This window comes from Temnothorax nylanderi, unplaced genomic scaffold (genome assembly GCF_030848795.1).
Source record: "Temnothorax nylanderi isolate EJ_2023f unplaced genomic scaffold, tnyl_v1.0 TNYL_tig0234_pilon, whole genome shotgun sequence".
NCBI lineage: Eukaryota > Metazoa > Arthropoda > Insecta > Hymenoptera > Formicidae > Temnothorax > Temnothorax nylanderi.
The window spans coordinates 17,503-38,752 of NW_027249296.1; the positions used below are offsets into that span (position 1 = coordinate 17,503).

Below are 21,250 nucleotides of genomic sequence, written 5' to 3' on the forward strand. Positions count from 1 at the left end.
CTCCGCGACCAATCGGCTTTGGTACTTCGTTCCTTTTAACTTGTAAATACATATAATTCAATGTCATTAAACATGCGCTTGAAAAAAAAATATATCAACTGCTATGAATCCCATGTCAACTGCTATGAATCCCATGTATTTATAACTGTCAATGAACTTCCACAGCCATACTTTATTGTCTGTCAATACAAAGCAATTTTCGTTATGCGTAAAGAGTAAAAAAACAAAAGAGCTAAAAATGTCTATTCTAGAGATTTATTATAAATTACTTACCGAGAGAATTAAATGTATAGGGGGACCGGGGCTAAAAAGTCTACGGGGTAAATACGTCTAATCAAATATCTCGGAACCTGTATATTGTGCGAACTCGCTATTAATATTATAAACGCTGCTTATGGTACCCATGTGACCAACGGAGTTTCGGCAGGTTACCTGCCGTGTTATGATTTTTACGAGGGCAAACGTGTTTTCGGAAGGTGAAAGTGAAATTTTCTGCGCGTGGAAATTTTGTAATATCTGCAATAATATTTGCTCTCCAAATCTCGAGGTACGTGATTATAAAGAGTAATGCATGCTGAACACGAATCCAGTGTAGTTTTTTCATTATCGTTGATGTCTAATATTTCATGGGCGATCAAACCTGAAACTTGTGTTTGGGGCTAATCAGTCTACAAGCACCCGGGGCTAATCGGGCTAATCTCATCACTGTGGCGCGTCGGGCGCACGACTTCAGCTCACGGCGATTTCAGGTTAGGTTTCCCTCGAGCGTGATTCTGTCTTCCCTTGCACGTGCGTCAGTTGTGTAAAAGGGAAATAGTACGCACGTATCGTCGCAAAACGGGCGTTTTGGCCGACCGAAAAGATGGCGGACCGTTGTTTTCGAGATCGCTCGCGCTCACGGCACGTCGGCGAGGTACGGCGAGGCACGGCACGGCTCTGAGATCCCGCGATTTCCGTGCGAGAGTTGACATGCCGCGCGCGCGGTAGATCGTCCCGACTCCCGACCGCGGTAAATTGTCGTTGTTGGTCGTTGTGTCCAGTGTCAGTGAAAGTCGCGCGTGCGACCGCATCGTCCAGCGTTCGCCGCATCGTCTCGGCGTCATTGTCGCCGCCGTTGTAGTGGTGGTGGTGTCGGTGGTGGTCATCGTCGTCGTCGTCGTCGTCGTCGTCGTCGTCGTCGTGGTGGTCGTGGCCGTTGTCGTCGTGGTGGTCGTGGCCGTCGTCGTCGTGGTGGTCGTGGCCGTCGTCGTCGTGGTGGTCGTGGCCGTCGTCGTCGTCGTCGTCGGCGCGTCGAGGAATCGGCGCGAGGACGCCGTCGAGTCGGTAAAATGGTCGCGCTCCACCGCGAGCTTTTCTAACCCCCCTGTCGCTATTTATCGCTCCCCCGCGAGAAACGCGGCTTGGTTAGGTTGCTCGAGGGTCCGCGCTGATCCTATGGCACCGGAACGCCGTCACGCGTGTTCCCCGTGGTTGCCCGCGTTGACAATGTGACGTGCCGTTGGGGAGTTTACGATTTGGTTAACCTCTGTATTCACGTGCCTGAATTGTTTTATGGAATAGGTAAAACAATTATTTTTTAATAATGTTTTGCATAAAAATTTTAAATAAATTTTTATATTTTTCTCTTAAAAAACAATTATTAAAATGTATTCTATAATTTTTCAGGATTAGATGTACGTATATGTATTGAAAATGCAGTGTGACCGATTAGCCCCGGGGGGGGGACCGATTAGCCCCGGCATTTTTGAGATTTCAATTTTTCCACCGTTGTCGTTTTTGCTCTATACCGGTTAAACAAAGCGACGTAGATAAAAATTTCCTTAATAAATTTTGTAGCTAAAGGTTCACTCTTTACAGTGGTATACCACATTTAACTGAAATTATTTATTTTGTTGATAAAAATCGGCACCGAAAAAAACCAGACTGTTTAGCCCCGGTCTCCCCTACATATACACTATGGAACATGATTATCGAACACATGCTTAGCAATTTTAAGCCGTGAATAACGGGTATTGTGCTGGCGTCTAACTTTGTGCTAAATATTTTTCCGGTATTTGTGTAAGCGGAAAAACATATTAATATTTCTCCAATTTTACTTTTCCGATATAAAGACCAATTTACTTTTATTTCTATTTCCTCGGAGTTATTTTCAATACTTGAATCATAATTTGACGTCTTTAGTAGTAATACAAAAATCAAAATGCTTTAATTAAGTAAGATTAATATTAAACAAAGGAAATCTATACACGCGAATAAGCCATATGTACACAAGATGTAGCTACAAAATATATTTTATAATTAATTATTAATTACTTAAAGTAATAACTGATTGCAAATTATTAATAATTTTAACACTGAAGATGAAAACTTGATTTGTAGAAAATTGTAGCATATAAAAACAGTAAAAAGTCTGTTGTAATAGAAATTATTTCTATAAGTTTTAGATATGACACTTACCGTTACCAGTTTTATTCGTCTCATTTTTCTTTACATATTTTTGATACACAAATATATCATATATCGTTCCGATTGCTGTCATGAGAAAAGAAAGCCCTAAACCAACACTGCAATAGAATATTTCTTGATTAATTCTTCATATTCTTTCAAAGGATTAAGATTAAAATTACTTATAATATTATTAAGCTTTTCTGTTATATAATATATTATTGTTGTGCATTTCTGGAGACGTACCAGATGAAACATAACACGCCATTAGGTAGCCTTTTGTTATCGTCATTTAGATCTTTAACTTCGATTAGCTCAAAGTCCGCGGAGTAGAGATCATCGACGATAACTCTGTCACGAAATATTTGTTTCAGAATAAAGCTGAGATTATTTATTGTGCATGATGCTGGTAAACAGAGTCCGAGCGTAATCACATTCTAAGATAAAACTTTCTGTATATATTTAAATATCAAACACATCCTTTATCACATAAAGATTTTACAAACTTACCTCGTCAAACATATTTACGTGATATTGAATAGTACTGTTGTGTCTCAAATAAGCTACAAAATAGTTTAATTGATAAGGCGGAAATTCTTTCAAATCGCGATATAGCGTGTTATTTAATATTCTCCGCTGTGAGGTCTGTAGAGGAGCCGTATTCGTTGTATCTAAACATTGGGTACGACTGCCCAGCCAATAATTATTTCCATAAAGAAAATCTGAATTAAAGATTCCACCACTGGAATCTAATACTAAAAATAAAAATTACAATGTTACTACTTATGCAAAAACAATAAATAACTAATTTTTACTTATAATTAATTAATCACGCATTGTTGCTTCCTCATTACAGGAAGCTGTTTTCGTAAACAAATTTTATTTTAGTTTTCTGTGCCAATGTGTTCAGAATGTTCTAAAATTACATTTTTACAAAATGTGTGTGTGTTTAGATATCGGACTCAATTTGTTTTTAAATACAGAGTATTATTAAATAAAAGTTGATATTTAATTAAGCGAGAATCGGTGAAGGGGTTCATTTTTTATAAAATTTTGAATTTTTTGAGAAATGTCTGGTAGCTATAACTTGCGCAAATTTTGAGATATCGCGCTATTTTTAATTCTATTATATTCTTCATTCTTTTCTACTCCTATTTCATATAGTACTTTAAGATTTGATTAGATTTAGCTTTATACGCGATCAAAGGTCCATATGCGAAGTCCATATTGGACCATGTAGCCTGAACTCCCAAAGTCAACATCGATTTGACGCTGCGTCGATTGTGAAACCCCACTTGGGCTACTAAGCTAACCAACTAACTAGTTGGTGTATTGAAAAGTAGATATATATACAATTTTATGTTTTAGCGTAAATATGGTTTCAGCCGTCGCTTGTTATTTATTAAAAAGTTATTAACAAATGTAATTGAAAAATATAACAGTTTGTGACAATATTAAGGGTAGTAATTTGCTGATATGTGTACTTATTTAAAATGCATCAATGCAGCTTCGCTAAATATCATTTGCCTAACAGCGGCTCAGTTAAATAGCGTTTGCCTAGGAAAGTAGCATTTGAACACAAAAACAGATGGGCAAAAGCCATTTGACTAAGCAGATAGCATTTGTCTGGTCAAAAGCTATTTTCCTAAAACAACTATTTACCTACGACATATATATATATATATATATATATATATATATATATATATATATATATGTGACATTCCACGTCAAGTGGCCCCTCCCTCTGTCCAAAAATTGAAGCGACTTTAAATATTGAGTTTGGGCTTAAAATGTTCGTATAAGCGAGGGCTTTCGAAATTTGAGTGGCCTTTTTGACAAACTCCATAACCCCATGACCCCATAAGCAAAATAACCCAAAAACCTGATGAAGTGATCTTACAATATGATTTATACAACTTGTCTCATCTCAATAATCGCTTTAATTAAGCTGTTTGGCCCTAAAACCCTCATAAACTATTAACCCCATGACCCCTTGATCTTATAACCCTCAAAACCCTATAACCCCATAACCATATAGCCCCATAAGCTTCTAAACCCCTATAATCAAAACCATCGCACTTTGATTATTATCTTTCTATACCTCCGTAATCCTGTAATCCCATAACCCCTTGACCCTAAAACACCAAAACCCCATAACCCCATTCTAGAATATGCCCAATTACAAATTTGAATACGCATCATGTCTTACCTGCACAATGTCACGACTCATTCCAAAAACTGCATTACCATGTCGTCAGTATCCAAAAACTCCATAAAAATCATAACTTAATGAGTCTGATCTTGTAATCCATTCAAAATTAGTGTTTTCTCAAAATTTGTACTGGTTTTAGCGTTACCCATCCTGACCACGTGGAGGTACCAGTACAAATTTTGAGAAAACACTAATTTTGAATGGATTACAAGGTCAGACTCATTAAGTTATGATTTTTATGGAGTTTTTGGATACTGACGACATGGTAATGCAGTTTTTGGAATGAGTCGTGACATTGTGCAGGTAAGACATGATGCGTATTCAAATTTGTAATTGGGCATATTCTAGAATGGGGTTATGGGGTTATGGGGTTTTGGTGTTTTAGGGTCAAGGAGTTATGGGATTACAGGATTACGGAGGTATAGAAAGATAATCAAAGTGCGATGGTTTCGATTATAGGGGTTTAGAAGCTTATGGGGCTATATGGTTATGGGGTTTTGAGGTTTATAAGATCAAGGGGTCATGGGGTTAATAGTTTATGAGGGTTTTAGGGCCAAACAGCTTAATTAAAGCGATTATTGAGATGAGACAAGTCGTATAAATCATATTGTAAGATCACTTCATCAGGTTTTTGGGTTATTTTGCTTATGGGGTCATGGGGTTATGGAGTTTGTCAAAAAGGCCACTCAAATTTCGAAAGCCCTCGCTTATACGAACATTTTAAGCCCAAACTCAATATTTAAAGTCGCTTCAATTTTTGGACAGAGGGAGGGGCCACTTGACGTGGAATGTCACATATACAGGGTGTCACTGAATGTTTGGTACTTTTCTCATATTTAGATAGAGCGAGCCAAACTGAGTCGAAAAGTCATGTACCATTTTGCAATTTTCGCAATAGTTGATGAGTTATTAATGATTAAAAATCGCCGTATTAGCCCGGCCCACCACCAAATCCAAGCGCGCGGCGAGATGCGGCCGCCCCGCGGTCGGCGCGCGGGCAGTTGTTTTCTACAAGCGGCGATGATTACGCACGAGCGGCGCGTAACGCCGGGCCCCCGTCCTGAGCGATGATAGTTTCTCGCCTTTTTTAAATAGAAATAAAATTTTCTAACAACATAGAAAAATTTTTTGTGCGTACGTATGTACATACGTGTGTACATGCATACACACAGGAACATATCAATTGTACTGCTTAAAAAAGCGATTACTCAATTTACTTTTTTTCTTTTAGTAAGTAACGGTTGTCTTTAAGAAAGAATATTTTCTTGATGATAGTCTTAAAATGTACAAATTTTAGAAAGAGTCTTTATCATGTACTCGAAAGAAGAATTTATACTCCTTCAAAGAACATAATAAAATTTTATCAAAGAAAAGTCAAAATAATAAATAAAGTAATATGAGGACCCTCGAGATTAAAATAGGAGAAGTCAAGGCTATGAGGGTCAGAGGCAGATCACAGTGCGTAATATCAGAAATAACTGATTTATTCGTCGTTTTGATACATTACATCGATCCGTACGTTTCGGCTCAGTTTTGAGCCATCTTCAGCGGCAGTTACAGAAATTAAGTTACACGTTCTCCGTACCGTATGGTGAGTTTACCGATTCAAAGTATCAGAAACATAGACCAATTGATCCATATCTGTAAATTTGTTCAATTAATGTTGAGATATTAAAAAGATCCCTTAGGAAACTCACTATTCGGTCTGAATAACGTGGAATACAGAGCCATGTACATAATGAATACTCTCTGCGAGAAGACTTGACGATCTTATCGACACGACACATGCACAGCAATGATATGGAAGGTCTTGCAAGAAGAGGTATGTCGTAGGTCAACACACCGGCGAGGATTATAACAAAGCACGATTTGACACCGTCTCAAAATGACACGGATTTTTTGCATCATGCATATGTCACGGTTTTGAGCAAATTGTAATCCATGCTCATGAACTTTGGGCGTTGGCAAATCGAGGTTTTACTATTGGTATACATGCAATATTGTGACGGTGTCAAATCGTGCTTTGTTATAATCCTCGCCGGTGTGTTGACCTACGACATGCCTCTTCTTGCAAGACCTTTCATATCATTGTGTGTCGTGTCGACAAGATCGTCAAGTCTTCTCGCAAAGAGTATTCATTATGTACATGGTTCTGTATTCCACGTTTTTCAGACCGAATGGTGAGTTTCCTAAGGTATCTTTTTAATATCTCAACATTAATTGAACGAATTTACAGATATGGATCAATTGGTCTATGTTTCTGATACTTTGAATCAGTAAACTCACCATACGGTACGGAGAACGTGTAACTTAACTTCTGTAACTACCGCTGAAGATGGCTCAAAGCTGAGCCAAAACGTACGGATCGATGTAATGTATCAAAATGACGAATAAATCAGTTATTTCTGATATTACGCACTGTGATCTGCGTCTGACCCTCATAGCCTTGACTTCTCCTATCAAAATAATTAGCAAATCAAATTTTTGTTTTAATTTTATATGCTTAACTGAAGAACTGAATAATTAGAATTTAGAATATTATTTATTTTAAGTAATATTATCAAGAAAACATTCTTTGTAAAGATCATCGTTACTTAAAAGAAGAGAAAACTGAGTAATTGGTTTTCTTAGCACTAGAATGATAATTTTTTGCGTGTGCGTATACGGCACGCCGTTTTGCTATTTAATACCATCATAAAAATTCTACCAAATTAAATTGATACTCAAAGAAAAAAAATTATTATTATGTCTAGACATACTTATAATTCATCGAATTATTAATAAGCTATAATTGAAAATGCAGAATTAAAATTATGTCTAGACAAAATATTAATTCCAAATTAGTTTATGTTATGCTTAAAAAAAGGAAGAGAAAAAAAATAATTATTTTTTCTTTCTGTGGCAAGAAAATGATAGAGCGCTATCATTTCCACACACCACCTTGCGGCAGATAGCATGGCGCATTTTTTTAAGTGCAATGGTACCCCAGTAGGTCTAATCCACTTTGCATTAAAATATTCTCATATTTTAATGCAAGAACTGTTTGAAGTGCCTTTTTCCAAATGATTAGGCCACCTCGACCCATCCATCTGTCTGGATATCGCGCGTCTAAAACATTTCGCGCCTTTCGCGAAAAATCCGCAGGAGCCCCATCGTACTGGAAAATGCGCATTTTTCGCGACAGGCGCGAAATGTTTTAGACGCGCGATATCTGGACAGATGGATGGGTCGAAGTGGCACAATCATTTGGCCGGCGCGGTCGCCGGATATTAACGTGCTCGACTATTTCGTTTGGGGTTACATTAAAGATTTAGTCGAGTACACCGGCGTGGTGGTACAGAAACTGAGGTACGAGAAGAAATTCTCGCAGCTTTCGATACCATCACGCCGGAAATGGCGCACCGCGCGACGCGCAATATTAATCGAAGGGCCGAACTCTGTATACGAGAACGAGGAAGGCACTTCGAACAGTTCTTTCATTAAAATATGAGAATATTTTAATACAAAGTGGATTAGACCTACTAAGAATACCACTTAAAAAAATACACCATGCTATCTGCCGCAAGGTATAGTGTGTGGAAATGATAGCGCTCTATCATTTTCTTGCCACAGAAAGAAAAAATACTTATTTTTTGGCTCGCGATCTTATATCGCGATTGCTATTTATGTCCGCAAAATTCACACGCAAAAAATATTATTCTAGTGCTAAGAAAACCAATTTCTCTATTTTAGTTCTCTTCTTTTAAGTAACTGTTTACTCTCTTTACTTAAAACAAGTAATATTCTGAATTCAAATTGTTTAATTCTTCAATTAAGATTATAAAATTAAAACAAAAATTCGATTTGCTTATTATTTTGACTTTTCTTTGATAAAATTTTATAATGTTCTTTGAAGGAGTATAAATTCTTTTTTCCAGTACATGATAAAGACTTTTTCTATTTGTGATGAATACATTTTAAGATTATTATCAAGAAAATATTCTTTCTTAAAGAACCCCGTTACTTACCAAAAGAAAAAAAGTAATTCCAGAATTACAATTGTGTACATAATAGAAATTCAAGTATTTAAATTGCGTACATAAGTAAAATTCGGGAATTACAATTATGTACATAATTTTAATTCCCGAAAATTTTTTATGTCATAACGTAAAATAAATTCAGAATTAATATTTTGTCTAGACATAATTGTAATTCTGCATTTTCAATTATAGCTTAACAATAATTCGATAAATTATAAGTATGTCTAGACACAATAATAATTTCTTTTCTTTGAGTATCAATTTAATTTGGTAGAATTTTTATAATGGTATTAAATAGTAAAATGGCATGCCGTATACGCACACGCAAAAAAATAATAGTGCTAAGAAAACCAATTACTCAGTTTTCTCTTCTTTTAAGTAACGATGATCTTTACAAAAAATGTTTTCTTGATAATATTACTTAAAATAAATAATATTCTAAATTCTAATTATTCAGTTCTTCAGTTAAGAATATAAAATTAAAACAAAAATTCGATTTGCTAATTATTTTGATAGGAGAAGTCAAGGCTATGAGGGTCAGACGCAGATCACAGTGCGTAATATCAGAAATAACTGATTTATTCGTCGTTTTGATACATTACATTGATCCGTACGTTTCGGCTCAGTTTTGAGCCATCTTCAGCGGTAGTTACAGAAATTAAGTTACACGTTCTCCGTACCGTATGGTGAGTATACTGATTCAAAGTATCAGAAAAATAGACCAATTGATCCATATCTGTAAATTTGTTCAATTAATGTTGAGATATTAAAAAGATCCCTTAGGAAACTCACCATTCGGTCTGAAAAACGTGGAATACAGAGCCATGTACATAATGAATACTCTCTGCGAGAAGACTTGACGATCTTATCGACACGACACATGCACAGCAATGATATGAAAGGTCTTGCAAGAAGAGGCATGTCGTAGGTCAACACACCGGCGAGGATTATAACAAAGCACGATTTGACACCGTCACAATATTGCATGTACCAATAGTAAAACCCCGATTTGCCAACGACCAAAGTTCATGAGCATGGATTACAATTTGCTCAAAACCGTGACATATGCATGATGCAAAAAATCCGTGTCATTTTGAGACGGTGTCAAATCGTGCTTTGTTATAATCCTCGCCGGTGTGTTGACCTACGACATGCCTCTTCTTGCAAGACCTTTCATATCATTGCTGTGCATGTGTCGTGTCGATAAGATCGTCAAGTCTTCTCGCAGAGAGTATTCATTATGTACATGGCTCTGTATTCCACGTTTTTCAGACCGAATGGTGAGTTTCCTAAGGGATCTTTTTAATATCTCAACATTAATTGAACAAATTTACAGATATGGATCAATTGGTCTATTTTTCTGATACTTTGAATCAGTATACTCACCATACGGTACGGAGAACGTGTAACTTAATTTCTGTAACTACCGCTGAAGATGGCTCAAAACTGAGCCGAAACGTACGGATCAATGTAATGTATCAAAACGACGAATAAATCAGTTATTTCTGATATTACGCACTGTGATCTGCCTCTGACCCTCATAGCCTTGACTTCTCCTATTTTAATCTCGAGGGTCCTCATATTACTTTATTTATTATTTTGACTTTTCTTTGATAAAATTTTATTATGTTCTTTGAAGGAGTATAAATTCTTCTTTCGAGTACATGATAAAGACTCTTTCTAAAATTTGTACATTTTAAGACTATCATCAAGAAAATATTCTTTCTTAAAGACAACCGTTACTTACTAAAAGAAAAAAAGTAAATTGAGTAATCGCTTTTTTAAGCAGTACAATTGATATGTTCCTGTGTGTATGCATGTACACACGTATGTACATACGTACGCACAAAAAATTTTTCTATGTTGTTAGAAAATTTTATTTCTATTTAAAAAAGGCGAGAAACTATCATCGCTCAGGACGGGGGCCCGGCGTTACGCGCCGCTCGTGCGTAATTATCGCCGCTTGTAGAAAACAACTGCCCGCGCGCCGACCGCGGGGCGGCCGCATCTCGCCGCGCGCTTGGATTTGGTGGTGGGCCGGGCTAATACGGCGATTTTTAATCATTAATAACTCATCAACTATTGCGAAAATTGCAAAATGGTACATGACTTTTCGACTCAGTTTGGCTCGCTCTATCTAAATATGAGAAAAGTACCAAACATTCAGTGACACCCTGTATATATACACATATATAGAACATATATTCGGTTTAAATGATACATCGTAAATTATAAACATGCAATATGATAAACACAAATGCAATCTCTTAATTTATTACACTAATATTTTCGTAAATACTATTATTAATTTAAGATTAAAAGATTAAAAGATATTAGCTAGTCAATATATTTAATTTAAATAGAATTCAAGAATTGTAAAATTGATCAATTAAAATATGCAATACAAGCTAAAGATGAGTAGTTGTTTTTTTACTAGCTTTTTAGATTTTAAATTGGAGTAAATGGAGTTAATAGCGATTCAGTTATAATTTTACGTACCTTTCAAGCTCCACAGTATTCGTTGATTGACAGCGTCTCGGAAATCTTTCAGTTCGTTTCCGCATGTAGTTGAGTTCAGAACATCTGCCTTGCAAGCAATGGCATAAGCAGGCAATGTCTGAATACGAGTACTATTCAATTTATGTGCAGAGAATAACGCTAAACTCGTACAGATGCAGAGAATATATTTCAGTTCCATTGTTATGCACTTTTGCTTCCTTCTCGTTATCGTGGTAAATATCTGCACCAATGGTAAATATGCATAAAAGATCAGTACTCGCCAATTTTATCGCCACTTAAATATGTTGTAGAGGAGGTTTTTCTGAGTAATTCTACGCACAAAAAGTGGGGGGACGACATTGATTTACAAAATGTAGCAAATTAAAGTTTTACAATTTTAATGCTAAAAGAAGTAATTTTCTGATATATGTGTGTATAGACATGTAGACTACCGCCCCTCCCCCGCAGGCAGAGGTGAGTGAGAGTAGACCTCGGTTCGCGTGGAAATCGGTAGCGGTGGTATCCCTAGATGGAAAACTGGGCTCCGTCTTTCGGAAATCGGAAGAGACGTTAAACCGTTGGTCCAAAGGAAATGGTAATGGTAAAGGAGGAAATTATAGGGTTGGGTACGTCCCTTCAAAACGCCCTTTAAGGCCCCTTCGGGGTATATAAAGTATACATCTTTAAGTTCAAGTTTTTCTTTAAATAAGGGCGATTAACAGAAATAGAAAGTTAATCAAATTTCAAAGTGAAATCTCACTCGCTAACTTACTTTCATTCACTTCAATTTATTCAACTAACTTTCTTGATTCACAAGAACCACTTTTACATGCAATCAGTGTATTTTCCTTGAGGCGAAAAATTTCAATTCAATTAATGTGATTTCTGCAGTTTTTTGACTTCATGATATTAAACATTTCTTTAAAATATTTAATAGTACTTATAATAAAGTACTTAATTCTGAACGGTATTGTGAGAACACTTTCAAATATATATAATTTATTGTTATAATTTTAAAACATTGTACGTATAAAAGAATTTAATCTTCTTCGCCGGACAACAAATATCTTCATGAATATTTTTCCTCCTCAGACACGACTCTAATGGCCAGTAGCATTTTCTTGCTTAATTAGTGTGAGTAATGTCACGCATTTGACCATTTGGTATCTGTGGCCACGACGGTAAAAAGATACCGCGCGAAAAGAAAATCCGGAGAACGCTAAAAGTGGGAATGACAAATCCGAGGAGCCAAGAAAACAAAGCTCGACCGAGGGACAAAAATTACGAAAAACAATGAAAAATGTTCATTAGTTATAGGGGAATCAAGTACGTCCATTTTCTCTCTAACAAAATCGTCTCGGCTATATATCACGCTACGCGAAAAACGTGTTTGCATCCATGTTTTCATTGCCTGTATCAAGAGACACGGTAGTGTCTCGCGCCAAGTATACGCGGAGCGAGACCGACCGTGACTCTTTTACGCGACGCGACGGGTTGCGAGTACTCGAGATGTTGAGATCTCGAAAACGAGTGAACGGATCAAGTTCTAAGTAGGCTTGATTGATAGCTTGGGGTCGAATTAGGGGGGGGGGGTTTCTCTTATAATATTTCCGCTACGTGCCCTACGAGCGGAGATATTGCGACGCAAAGTCGAAATGTGAAAATTTTTTTTAAGATACGGAGATACGTCGTCGTCTCTCAATCAATATAACATATATATATCAGAAAATGTCACTTTCACTTTTTTGACACTGGCGGCTAGCGGCGTTAGTATCGCAGTGCAGTGCAGTGCAGACAGTGCGTTTAGCGCGCTGTCATCAGTCAGTTCATCAGTTAACCTATTCTCGAGAGACACGGTAGTACGCGCGGAGCGAGACCGACCGTGACTCTTTACGCGACGCGACGATTAATTCAAGGTAATTGTTTTATGTAATTATCCTATAATTAATTATTTTATTCTATATATTACTGTTACTTATTTTACTGTTTATACTACGTTTACGTGAGTGTTTACATAGGTTAATAACCTATTATATTTATTTATATATTGACGGCAGGGAGCTGATACTGAGATCAAGCCCAGGTAGCAGAGTGACGTCAAATGACGTATTAATTCCGTCTTAATGACGTCTCTAACGTCATTAAGACGTCTTTAGACGTCATCTTGACGTCACTCTGCTACCTGGGAGGAGTCAAGGAGCCTGTTCACACGAGGCGTTTCTGCCGCGCGATTGCGGCCGCGCGTTAACGTTTGCACGAGCCGCACGCTGTCGCGAGGTAAGGTGCGACAACACGCGTACGCGAAACGGCAGTAACACCGTAATCGTGCCGGCGATATACTGAAAATTGAATTGCTTCGTGCTTATCTGGAGATTTCGTATCCCTACATCGTATTACCACCGCTGCCGGAAAAGAAGGTTCTCTACGCTTGGCAGAAAGTGACGACTGACACGTTCGATCCCGACTTCGTTGATCGCAGAAGAGCTGGACTCGAGGTACGTTTCCGATTTGCAATTATAACAGTATTGTGCGATGAATGTTGTACTAACCTCAAAGTCGGAGCATCCTTGCTCACCGCTACGGGATCGACGTAAAGTTTTAGCGGATTTTAATCTTCCGAATTAGCGTCGCAACAATATTAGTCTTCCATTATCTATTGCCTCACAACTTTTCGATTTTAATGTTTTGTAGCTGTATAGTTATTTGTACACAATCGTGATATTAATATACATCAGATTGTTCATTACAGTTCTATGATTTAGAGGAACTGTTTCGTAACGGTGGCCTCGTGCCCGATACAAATTACATATTCCTGGGAGATTTTGTCGATCGGGGCTACTATAGCTTAGAAACGTTTACTCGTCCGCTCACACTTAAAGCTAAATGGTCCGACAGGATAACGTTACTACGCGGTAATCACGAATCTAGACAAATCACGCACGTTTATGTGGATTTTGCGGTAATTGGTCTCTTCATTTTCTGTTCTAGATGAATGCCAAAACAAGTACGGCAATGCTAATGCGTGGAAGTACTGTTGTAGGGTATTTGACTTGCTCACAGTTGCTGCCGTGAGTATTTGTATAAAATATTTTTTTAAAAATTGTAACTTCACTTTTGATTACGCTCGAATAAAATTCTGTTTTAGTTAATTGATGAACAGGTTCTTTGTGTACACGGTGGATTGTCTCCAGCTATTAGAACACTAGATCAAATTAGAACGATTGAAAGGAATCAAGAGATTCCACACAAAGGTATTAATTGTATAAAGTGATATGTCATTGCAAAAGTTACATAATAATAAAAGTTACATGACTGGATATTTACTGTTATTGTACAATAATAATAAAATGTCGTTGCTTAATTGCCATATTACAGGTGCTTTCTGTGATTTGGTCTGGTCCGATCCAGAAGATGTAGAAACATGGACAGTAAGTCCGCGTGGTGCAGGCTGGCTGTTTGGCAGCAAAGTGACTTACATGTTTATGGAAGTGAATGATCTTAAACTCATCTGTAGGGCGCACCAATTAGTTCAGGAAGGTATGTCTTTGCTCAAATATTTCTGTCGCAGATTTTTTTAAATATCTCAGAAGTATGTATTGATGACGCATATTTTTATCGTGCAGGTTATAGGTACATGTTTAATGACAAACTCGTCACAGTGTGGTCAGCCCCAAATTATTGTTATCGATGTGGTAACATAGCTAGTATCATGCAGTTCACGACAGTGGATCAGAGATCACCCGTGCTGTTTCAGGCAGTGCCTGATTCCGAGAGAGTAATCCCACCTCTAACGCCCACTCCGTACTTTTCGTGATCTATCTTAGTGGCTCATCTGTACGGATGCGGAAGAGAAATGTCTGTGTCTAGACTCTACGGAATCACATGATTTGATTGGCCGGATCCAGGCTGGTACCATGACGGACCCACAGATTCATGAGAATATATCACTGATTATATACTGTCACGACTTTTTCACTCCCGGAGCGGTCCGGGACGTGTGCCGGATCAAAAGGGGAAAGGAGAGCAGGATGGTAGGCCTCTCCGGTGATTCTCTCGCACCTCCGACACTCCACGAAACGATTCTAATGTTGGGCGCCAGACGCGTAAATTCGCGTCCGCGAAATCGCGAGAAACCAAAAACGAGACGCAAAACGGAATAAGTCGGTGTGCGAGGGAATGGCTAGCTCGACCGAATAGCAGGGCGGGGTTGATGGAGGGCAGCGCAGTATTCGGCGGGGTGACGCCTAATAACGAATGTCGTAACTCAAGCCATTAACATTTAAAGAATAACATTTATTCTGTAGAAAACTTTCGTAACTCAGTGAGTGCCACTGGGGCTTTCAAAACAAAAGCAAGTAACAGGTGATAGATAACGCGGGCGTCAAATTTTTAACAACCAAATATAATAACGCGGACGCCAGACATAAACGGAAAACTTACGTTAACTCAGTAAACGCGCGGAAGGCGCAGCAAGAGAACGTGTGAGGAAAACTAAACTTACGAAATCATCGAGATCACGTAATTTCACAGCTAATAATAGTAGAAAAGTTCGCGGACAAATCACATAGAATATCGGTACAAATTACGACTGACTACGACATAACGGAAATAAACGCGAAATAATAGCGCGAAACACCGCGAAATGATAATGCGCCACGCTTGGAGCGCGTGAACGCAAGTTCCCCAAACCCGTGCCGGGCTTCTGTCGCCATAAGAATCTTACTCTAACGCAAGTAATAATCTCAATCTAACGCAGGGAATAATCTTAAACTAACGCAAAGAGTAATCTTAAACTAACGCAAAGAATAATCTTAAACTAACGCAACGAACGCGACGCGAGTAACGTCCCAACGCAAGAAGGAACGAACGCAACATGTGATATCGCCAGGGATATCCTCACGCGAAGAATAAGGCGCCGGGGCGCTCGACGAAACGCGAAATACTAACTTAACGCGAGACAATATACGGAATTACCGCGACCAATATTATAACTAACGCGAAATGACCGATTTAGCCTAACGCAAGAAACCGAGAATACGCAAGTGATTCTGATCGAACGCAACACCCGCGATCGTCAGCAATCGTCCAACGCGAAAAATGATGCGCCGAGATACTCGGCATAACGCGAAATACTCGAATTAACGCGAGAAAGATACGGAATTACCGCGAGGAGTAACGAGACGCAACATTAGGTCGACGCGAATGGTATCTTAAGGCGAACCACATCCTACCGCGAATAATATCTCAGCCGATATCGCGAGGATAGTCTAAATGTCCGAACGCGAATCGTAAGTGACGCAATTAAACCAACGCGAATATCCCTCGGACGCCATTAATATCGCGTGCAGAATCTAAGATTCGACCGGGCGCAATACTACGCATAACGAGACACGCGGTCGTGAACGTGAAGAGCGCGAGAAATTGCGTATTCGCTACCGCACGTCGTCATCGACGCGCCTACCGCGATCTCCAGAGGTTCGTATTTTTCGATCGCGATCCCACGGCCACGAGACCATTCCGGTGCCCCTCGCTCTCGCTATCGATCGCTAAATACGCCTTGTCGGCGGATACGCTAATTATCGCGAATTTTCCCGAGCGAGAGCGCGACCCGGGGAGCGGTGTCGTGGCTTTACATCAAACGTTACCGAGGCAACCTCACCGTAGGCAGATTCTCTTCCGAGGGTCCTCGCCGTCGTCCCAAGGGTCGAAAGAGATAGCGGCCGGACGTCGTACTCGGCTCCGGAATGCGACTTAACGTGGAGGTAATACCGCGACTTGACTTCCGACGTGCGTCGATCACCGAGGACGATTTACGAATGCTCCCGAAATTTCGCTCGATGGCGGAATCGATAGCGCACCCCACCCCGGGCGTACGCGGCCCCGCGACGTTGGAGCGCGGACCAATGAGGGGTGAGCTCGCAGGCTCGCGGCGGATTCGTGCGTAGGGCCGTGAATTACGGCTTTCCGCAGGGCGCTAAACGGCCCTTCGCTCGCGCGGCAAATTTTCCGGGATTCTTCCCGGCGGCGGACGGGACGTGTCTGCCTCCGTGTTCCTTCCCGCACCGGTTCGGGAATGGTGGCCATCCATCCCGGAATCCGGTCAGCAGTGTGAGGAGGACAGATGGGCTGATTTTTGCCCCGGCGTCCCGGGGCCCCGCCATTATGGGTCCGCCCGCCGCTGTGTCACGCGCCGCGCGCGGGTTCCTGCGCTCCGTCGCTTTCGGCGGCCCGCGGGTCGCTTCGATCCGCTTTCTGTCGTCCGAGCTCTCGCCATTATCCTTCTCGTCGACTCCGCGTCCGCTTCCTCTGTATCCTCTCAGGAACTCCAGTCTCAGCTCGGTGAGGCGCCACGCAATAATACAAAATAAAAGGGATCAGTATATCGTAACGCAATGACTAATATGCCCCTGGAGATCTCGCATCGATTCGTTGAACCGTCCTCGGGCGTAAAAAGGTCGCGAAACCCGCGCCTTGTGACGGCGGCGGGGCGCTGCAACGCTGCAGCGAAACTGCAACGTCACAATACATATTACTTTAGAAAATTTTGATTCCCTTAATAGAAATTATTTGATGCGTTCTACGATCAAAGTATGATACATAGAGAGGACTGAATTGTCGTGTGATTGATCTTATTCAGGGAATGTTCTTTAGATTTTTTAAGAACTTTATCAGGTTTTACATGTTGTAAAGCTAACTTTTATATATCTACATAGTATCTGCCATTGCATCAGCCTGATTTTTGTAGCTCGAGAAAAAAAAACGATATTTTGCATCAGAGCAAATGTGAACATTCTGTGGTCTAGACGCTTTTGCTACTATGTACATTCTGTAGAGCATTCATATCTCAGAGCAGCATTCTGGACTTTAATGTTCAAAAGACTAAGAGCTTTTAAATAATTTATGAGCGCAAATAACGCAAATAGTCCAGTGCTGTGTGTGAATATAAAAAGAAAAGAAAAGAAATATCACGTTTAAACATTCCGGCAAAAAGTACACTCTCTGAGTACAGTGAATGCTTCTCTGACATTACAATCGTTGTGCGTAGAATTCAGGTTTATTAAAGCGTGAGCATATATAGTACTGTTAAGGTCTTCCTGAACATATAAATGATCTGTTGCTGGTACTGTTAGGTACTGTGTGTGCTGCGTACCGTTCTTTTTTCTTCTAAATGCGCAATCGGTGTTCTTAGCAAGAATCGTAAATTCGGCTCTTTTTCGCCGAAGTACAAATAGCGTGTAGCAGTAGCCAAAGTTTTCCTGCTTAGATAAGGAAATCCGATAGCAGGATCGTTATAACATCTGTAGAGAGTTGTCTTATTATTTTTATGCACATGACATTTTTTACGCTTAATTTTAAGAAATTCCGAGCTCAAATATTGTCTTTAAACTACCTTGACACACATTGATGTTCTTTTCAAGAAAGATATCCACCGTTCGTTCGTCACACACACTTCTCTCTTCTATATATATATGTACAAAGCAATATTTTCAAATACTATATTGCATCCTCCGAATCTTTGTACAATTTCCAATATTGTATGCCAAATCGCTGTCGTATTGAATAATCGTAATTAGCTAATTGTCATAAGTTCATTAATGTAGGGAGCAACTTGAAAAGAAAAAAAACCGAGACCCTTAGCAATGTACCTCTAAATTAATAAGCGTTTGTGTAATATAATGATACGATATTGATATATAATTAATGGAAATGCACCGGCCATTGCGTATCATAAGCCTGAATTCTGACCTTCGATTTTTGCTAGCTCACGATAATTCCTAACCGATCACAGACCCGACAAATACGGCATTGGCATTGTGGCACAGGCTGTCAAGTTGAGACTACTCTATTTTGAATTTTGTGATATAGACCGAAGGAGGCGTGTGCAATGGTCATGTCGATGTTTATAACGACTCTCCTTGTCGCACCATTCGAAGAGGTGTTTTGCGAAGACCCGTTATTCCAAGAGATGTAATAAACTTTTGAACAGTGCCTTCAGAACTATAACACGACGGTCTACTAGAAGTATAAATGCTTTCTTACTGACAGATAATCGATAGACGAACTAACATAAGGACAAAGAATCATACAAATATTAGAGCTTAACAGAGAATGTGTATGAGGAAATTTTTTATCATTTTTTCTTTTTATTCTATTTCATAAGCCTTCCGCTATTGTTTTGGAACGAGCCTTTGCTTTTTCGCGAAATTTTTCTACGATATTTACGTTTTACGATTTTACTACCTTTTAGGTCTACTGTTACAATTTTACATCACGCGCGCGCGGTATATTCTCTATTTGTACTACATTTATTATAACGTACAATTACAATTGCGCGATACTTTACGCGAGTAATGTATTACATTAGGTAGAGAGGAGCGCATCTAGAACGAATTGGGACACGGAGCTTGCGTTACAAACTCGACTCGCTACATTTGCAGCCTCCGAGTCGTGAAACGGTTTCGCAACGACGGGAACGCCCTACGTGCGGTACGGATATCATTAGAAATCCTTAAAAAAAAGAAAAGAAGTATTAGCCTCTGTATCTATTGGGGTGTTCTCGGCGTTTCGTTTACCGGAATGCCTCTGTCTGTGATCGCTTTAATCTTATCGAAGTGTCCAAGCGCTTGCGGCGACTCGATATTAATAATCGGTAAGCTCGCGAGAGAAAGAACAAATAAAGACAATTTGCAAGATAAAAATAAAATAACGAAGACTAATTTAGCTTAATGTGCTCCGTGCGGGAGCTTGAACACTGCGCATAATCCTTAAAGATCTCACAGGTAGACACCATTCTAAAACGATCATCATGTACCTTGAAAGTATAGACTTTGTTATGTTAATGTAATGAAGAACGTCTGTAATAAAAATGCGCAAAAAATCGCACTTGATCGCATTGTCAATAATACTCGAAAAAAAAACAAAGTGGTAGTATTATACCTCGAAATAACACCTTGTACATACTGTTTATAAAATGCGTAATACTACAAAAAGGCGTGATATCCGTACAAAATTACCTTTTTTAAAATAGAGAAGAACACGATCGCATAGTGCAGACCAAACGCTTTGGACCAAACGCTATGGTACATGAGCATATTTACAGTTCGAAGACCAAGAGACAGAGCCGCGGAGATACGACGACAAGAAGAAAGATGTCGTCAGCTAACTACCATTGGGGTAGACGAGGCAGAAGACCGAGACAGTAACATAATTATTTTTAAGCCGTATTTTTAAGCAGTAATATAACCCGTCAGTATTATATATTCGTACCTCTGACCATACACATATGAACACACACATACAAAGTGAATATGTGAATATGCTACGTTTCTTATACATACATGAAAACATAATTGCTAAATAAACATTTAATAAAACTATTATATTGTTGTTATTTACTTCATACTTACCAAATCAAGTTTTATTTAATATGTATAATCTATTGTAACTGTAAATAATCTTATATCAAGAGACACGGTAGTGTCTCGCGCCAAGTATACGCGGAGCGAGGCCGACCGTGACTCTTTTACGCGACGCGACGGGTTGCGAGTACTCGAGATGTTGAGATCTCGATAACGAGTGAACGGATCAAGTTCTAAGTAGGCTTGATCGATAGCTTAGGGTCGAATTAGGGGGGGGGGGGTTACTCTTATAATATTTCCGTTATGTGCCCTACGAGCGGAGATATTACGATGCAAAGTCTGAAATGGTAAATTTTAATTAAGATACGTCGTCGTCGTCCTACGGTTGCTTTTTTCCTCGATAGATGGCATTTGAGAACATGTCGAGCGTTCCCCCGGGGCCCCTCCATGACAGTGTTGCTACACTGAAAAGAGACAGCATATATACGCGTACTCGCGTATACGTGTGCGCTCGCCGCTCAGTGCGTTCGCGCGGACAGCGCGCTGTCAGGCTGCGGTCCAGTTGACGCTACAAATGCTTCGGAGCATTCTTCTTCTCCTTATTTCTTCATTAAAAGAGAAGATGGACCGCAGCTTCAGTCAGTTATATTATTATATAACCTAGAAATAATGACAGTCGTGACCGTCGCCGCGTGATAATATATATATTATTA

At 39.3% G+C, this 21,250-nt stretch overlaps 1 protein-coding gene and 1 long non-coding RNA gene across 2 annotated transcripts; both read left to right on the top strand.

Annotated features, from left to right (window-relative positions):
• Positions 1–831: 831 nt before the first annotated feature.
• LOC139779604 (uncharacterized) lies at positions 832–12,586 on the top strand. The gene is made up of 3 exons (XR_011719946.1): positions 832–1,323; positions 11,618–11,779; positions 12,271–12,586. It is a non-coding gene; the product is annotated as an uncharacterized lncRNA (long non-coding RNA).
• A 715-nt stretch (positions 12,587–13,301) lies between these two features.
• LOC139779605 (serine/threonine-protein phosphatase 6 catalytic subunit-like) lies at positions 13,302–15,129 on the top strand. The gene is made up of 8 exons (XM_071718003.1): positions 13,302–13,315; positions 13,368–13,455; positions 13,551–13,673; positions 13,928–14,090; positions 14,167–14,246; positions 14,324–14,429; positions 14,554–14,715; positions 14,802–15,129. Exons 1-8 carry the CDS (start codon positions 13,302–13,304, stop codon positions 14,990–14,992), a joined length of 927 nt encoding a protein of 308 aa, XP_071574104.1. The 3' UTR covers positions 14,993–15,129.
• Positions 15,130–21,250: the final 6,121 nt, after the last annotated feature.

Bases quoted from the DNA above. Each gene is read 5' to 3' on its own strand.
- LOC139779605 (XM_071718003.1), top strand. The intron at 13,674-13,927 runs GTACGTTTCCGA...TGTTCATTACAG, and splicing joins GCAGAAGAGCTGGACTCGAG to TTCTATGATTTAGAGGAACT. The intron at 14,247-14,323 runs GTGAGTATTTGT...ATTCTGTTTTAG, and splicing joins ACTTGCTCACAGTTGCTGCC to TTAATTGATGAACAGGTTCT.